The sequence below is a fragment of the Fistularia commersonii genome, chromosome 22 (assembly GCF_037954325.1).
Source record: "Fistularia commersonii isolate RoL2024-O1a breed Wild chromosome 22, RoL_Fcom_v1.0, whole genome shotgun sequence".
In the NCBI taxonomy this organism is placed as follows: domain Eukaryota; kingdom Metazoa; phylum Chordata; class Actinopteri; order Syngnathiformes; family Fistulariidae; genus Fistularia; species Fistularia commersonii.
In genome coordinates this window covers 13,523,064-13,528,573 of record NC_141305.1, presented here as the reverse complement: position 1 = coordinate 13,528,573, position 5,510 = coordinate 13,523,064, and the positions used below count along the sequence as shown (strand labels likewise).

Below are 5,510 nucleotides of genomic sequence, written 5' to 3'. Positions count from 1 at the left end.
GCAAACAACAAGGGGGTCAGAGCCGAGCCCTGATGGAGTCACACATCAAACATTAGTTTAACAGTGACTTGGCGGTTTTGCCATCCTATTATTTGTATTTCTTATTCTGTTATACAATTCTGTTTATATAATTTCCTACTATTATTTATTATTGTTATGTTTTACTTGAAACTCTGGCACAACAATTTCCTTCGGAATAAATAAAGTTGTTCTTATTCTTATAACCCAGCACCGGGAAGAAAAAAAGTCACATAATTAACCAGTGCACCAACCGGGAAATCTTGCGCATAGTTGTTCAACTTAAATCTCTCCGTTAAACCGGCCTTCAACCGGGCGGCCGCTCAGCTCGGAGGTCCGCCCAAGTCGAGTTTGCCTTTTAACCACGTGACTTCCTGATCCTCCGCGGCTCTGCTGTACTCAGTTGTCCGGAAGAGTCGGAGGCGATGAGGAAAACCGTCTCTTGGAGGTTCTTGAACATTCTCGCCTTGCTCGCCGTGCTGCTACTGTCCGTTCACTTCCTGTTCAACCGAACCGGGGTGACGCTGCCTCCGCCCAAGCCCAGCCCCCTTCCGGAGGACGAATACCGGCTCCTGTCCCCTCAAACGTACGGCTTTCTCCTACAGCAGCCGGATGCGTGTGAGCCAAGGAACCCCTTCCTGGTGTTGGCGGTGCCGGTGCCCCCCGCCGAGGTGGCGGCGAGGGACGCGATCCGGAAAACGTGGGGCTCCGCGGCTCCAGACACGCTGACCCTTTTCTTCATGGGGGCAACCGAGGGGGGTGAACTTCAGGAAGCGCTGGAAGCGGAGAGCCGAGCTCACGGGGATCTGATCCAGATGGATTTCGCCGAGAGTTACCAAAACCTTACAATCAAGACCCTGATGATAATGAGCTGGCTGGCGGTCCACTGCCCCAACGCCACCTTTGCCATGAAGGTGGACGCCGATATCTTCGTCAATATATTCTACCTCCTCGCACGGCTTCGTGACGCTCCCCGACGCGGCTACATCACCGGCTCGGTGATCAGCGACGGCAGGCCGAGGAGGGAGCACCGCAGCAAATGGCGGTTGTCGGTGGAGGCGTACCCTCAGGACCGCTTCCCCCCGTACCTGTCGGGCGCCGGATACGTTTTCTCGATGGATCTGGCCGCTCGCATCTCCTGGGCGTCCCGGTTCGTCCGGTTCATCCCACTGGAAGACGTCTACGTTGGTTTGTGCCTCCGCGTGCTGGGGGTCCACCCGGTGTACTCTCGAAGCCTGCTGCCTCCCAGAAACCTTTTCGAGATCCGGAGTCTGGAATACGACAGGTGCACCTTCGCCAAGCGCGTCCTCGTCAATGGTTTTGAGCCTTCCAGACTGCTGGGAGTCTGGTGGGACTTTTCAAGTGGCTACCAAAGCTGCATTCGTGCCTGAAACGGTCAAAAACTCCAGGAAAGAAGCCATGTCTGGTGGAAGCCAAAGATGGGACCAGAAGTGATGCCAAATTGGGCTTGTTGCAGACTCAGTAAACCCAGAAAACATCCCATTCAACAACCTAGTTCTGCTCCAGTGTTACGGTAGATGGGAGTTATTGAATATATCCCCTATATAGGGAGTGAGACCTCTATTATTATCTCTTCTTTGTTCAAGTCCTGCCAGCTTGTCGACTAACAGCGTTTCCTAAACACCAAAAAGTGTTAAATCTAGTTGGTGACACATTCTTCCGATAGATAAAACACTACCTCTCTGTTTAGTAATTATGCTTAGACTAATAATTTTTGTGATATTTCAGGGACTCGTCTCACTGAAAAAGTGATTGTCGACTTTTGTTACTTTTTGTTTTTATCTATTGAAGTCAAACACTGCAATGAAGCCGATTCGCTGTTTAGAAATCAGGGGAACATTTTCCTTATTAAGGGTCAGTTTTGGTATTATAAGAAAAATAATAATATTGTCAAATCTTTGTGGCAGCCAGACTTGTTCCACAAACATACACATTACCATGGCAAATCTATGGCAAATCTATTCAAACCGTTTCAATGTAGACCAACGTCCTCCCCCCAACCCAAGCAGTTAATCACCAGAAACTCCTCAGATGTGAAGAGGCCTCTCATATGTGAGCTGACACATCTTTAATTGGAGACATTAAGTGCAATTGCAAGGACAAGATCTGACAATGATTGACCATGACCTGGATAAGTGAAAACCTTCATAAACACTGTAATACTAGCATACCCTGAACAAAAACTTCTAAAAATGTGTCTCATCTGGCACAAGAAAGTGCCTTAAGATCAACTAATGTATCACATGCAAATAAGCAAAAAGTTTCTAAATCTAAAAATAATCTCACCAAAAAATAGCCAAAATTAGTCATGACATTTTTGTGATGTGAAAATGTTAGCGGTCACTCAGTGAATCCTCAAGAAATGATCAAAGGCTCGAAAAAATGTTGAAATCACAAAATATCAGAAGTGACCTATAAATAAACAACAAATGACAAGACCATTTGCCAGAATGTAGACTCATAAATTGCTAGAATGTGAAATAGCTAGTGAGTCTATCCATTGTTTCCTGGGGAAAGGAGAAATGTGTAACAAATTTGTTTTTCATGAGTTTACATAAGGAAAGTAGGGTTTTTTTATGAATGTCCAATGTCATCTAGCCCTTTGAAACAAATGTCAAACTCAAGGTTTATTTTGTCAGGTAATAATTTGTTTAGTTGACTTGTTTAGATGGGCTATTTGGTCTTTTTTTCCACTTTTGTTCACATTTTGCCTTCTGTATCCCAAGTGCTTGAAATGTCATCATGTAGCATATTTTTGGTTTCATGACAAATTTACACCAAAGATCAATTTTGTTGCCTCTAGCACGTAATCTCCAGTCAGTGCCTGTAGGGTCCAAGGTCAACTGGCATGGGTCAGGGAATACTGAGGACACTGTTTTTGGAAAGTTTAATGTTATGAGGGCACGATACTTGCTGTCTTATTTCTCATGTATCTTCCACAAAGATGTTCAATCTGTTTCAAGCGGCCAATTCCCTTGCTACTGAAACAAGTGGCAGACCCTCACTTGAATGTATCATTTAATTACGATCCTTACAAATTTTCATTTCATAGCCATTTAAACACAAATTTGATCACACCTGAGGTGTGTGTGTTACAAATAATCAGTGATGTTTTCATTTCACAGTGTGTTAAGTCACAGCTTGGTTTTTAGTTACTAATATTAAACTATGAAATGGAATTATAACTTATTAGTCAGCAGATGTAGTAATAATACATATAGTGTCACACTCATGCTGCTGCTATAATCACATATTTTTTTTGCTTCATTGACATGTAATAACCTGCAGCTGTTGAGGTTTTGTGCCTATTGAACTTTGTATTCAACTAAAGTGTGCCTACTTATTTGTATTTACAGATGTGTTGTAGGTAGACTCTTCAACCAGCAGGTGTCAGTACAAACCAAATGCCAGAATTTCATTGCTGGTCACTAAAAATTCCTTGTGACGATGACTTCCTATATAAAGAGGCTGTTACTTTTAGGTATTACTTTTTTAACTTAATCTCAGTGATGACCTCACCAACTCACACAGGCGCTCTAGATATTTAAGCGGTTACGTGCAGAAAAAAAAGGATTGATGCTCTTTAAGTGCATACTGCTGTTGCATTGTTTTGCTGTATGATATTTATAAGATGGGATATTTTGCCTCTTTCATGGCCTTATTGCTGACTGTGCCCCAATCTCTGCTGCTGCTGCTGTTTAACTGTCTTTTGATACTTTTTATTGTAACATGATAAAATGAATGCCTTTTCCAACAATTACAAATAAATAGAGGGAATCCCTGTGTTCATTGTTGCGCCACATCAATGGTCCAAACTGAAACCTCTCAGCCTTTTAACGATTTTGTAGATTTTGGTGTGATCATCCTGTTTGCATACAACACCAAACTCTTGAAAGAAGGGAGACCATTCTTTATATTTGTAATAGATATTTGAAAATCGGAACTATGGATAACCTCGAAGGCCCGAATCACCCAGAGGGAGGACAGACTTTTTTTACTCCAGGTAATTGAAAGAAAATCCGCAAGACCAAGAGGTGTCGCTTTGCATATTAGTCCATACCAAACTTTACCTTACTGAAGTCAGGTGGAACGGTGCCTGGAGAAATTGCTGCCTGCCTGCCTGCCTGCTCTCTGACAGTATTTACGTATGAACCCAACATGACTTCTTTACCTGCACAAATATCACAAGAGCCATAGTGTTTTGTGTGTTGTGATTGCAGTAATGGTACTTTGCTGGGAAACATTCTCGGGATTAAAGTTTCAACGAATTGCCAATCTATATATTATAGTACTACATATAATTCGTTTTTCCTCCAGGTTCTCAGCGTTCCTCCCACAGTCCAAAAACATGCCACATGTTTATTTGAATACATTGGGAAAAAATGCCCTAATGTGCAAGTGAGAGATAGATAGAGAGAGAGAAAGATTGAATGGTTGTTTATCTGTATGTGGCCCTAGGATTGACAGGCAACTGATCCAGGGTGTACCCCGAGTCTAACCAACTGACAGCTGGAATAGGTTTTATGCTTCCTAACATCGACAAAAAAAGTTACTCGAACTGAAGACTCAAAATTGAAGGGTGAACGGAGCCTCTCATCCGACCAAGGTAGTCTACGCACAAAAGAATTAGCCGTTCAGAAAGCTGTGTCCTTTCAGAGAGTTGTAAGACAGAAAGAAGACCTCAGCTTTCTGGCTTGTTGCCTGTGAAATTAAAAAAATTGAATCAACTCCATAACCTACATCATAGCCAAACACGTAGCAAGGATTTTGGCACCCCTATTTGGCAACAGGCCGTACAGTGGCGCTTTGGCCTCACAGCGAGAAGGATCCTGGTTCGAGTCTGACATGGGACCTTTCTTTGTGGAGCAAGGGTGTCCAAACTATGGCCCGCGGGCCAACTGCGATCCGTGGTCCATTTGTTATTGGCCCGCAGCAAATTCTGAAAAAATAGTCAGATATGTCCCACACGTGAAACTTGCACTTGACTGCATTGCACCTCTTAGTTTTAACACTGGGTGGCGGTACTGACTTGAACAAGGCAGTTCCCTGCCAAGAGAAATCAAATAAAAAATGCCAACGACAACCAAAAATGGCTGAATCAAGGCAATGAAAAATTGCAATTGAGTGCAGGAAATTTCAGATATGGTGGGGAAATTGATATTTCTTTACAGAAGTCAATCGGAAGTGGGTCTGTTTCATTTGCAACAAAAGTGTTGCAGTCATGAAAGAGTATAATGTCCGACCTACACTTCTTACACTGGTGTTGAAAGAAAACATAAAGTAAAGAAAATGACAGCAAGCCTGCAAAATCAACAACAGTATTTTTTTCGTGCTCACAAAATACATGAAAATGCCACACAGGCAAGTTATGAAGTAGCTCAACTCATCACCCAACACAGAAAACCTTTCTGGAAGGAAAGTAGGTGAGGAGACTTGGTGGTGAAATGAGGAAGTGCAGGAGTATATCCAGA

The 5,510-nt window shown here is 43.0% G+C and overlaps 1 protein-coding gene across 1 annotated transcript; it reads left to right on the top strand.

The window, feature by feature from the left end:
• The first annotated feature begins 216 nt into the window (after positions 1-216).
• Positions 217-3,824, top strand: b3galt8 (beta-1,3-galactosyltransferase 8). Its single transcript, XM_086169923.1, has one exon. The coding sequence runs from the start codon at positions 444-446 to the stop codon at positions 1,407-1,409; it is 966 nt and encodes a 321-aa protein (XP_086026049.1). The 5' UTR covers positions 217-443; the 3' UTR covers positions 1,410-3,824.
• The last annotated feature ends 1,686 nt before the right edge of the window (positions 3,825-5,510 follow it).

Bases quoted from the DNA above. Each gene is read 5' to 3' on its own strand.
- b3galt8 (XM_086169923.1), top strand. From the start codon at position 444: ATGAGGAAAACCGTCTCTTGGAGGTTCTTGAACATTCTCGCCTTGCTC.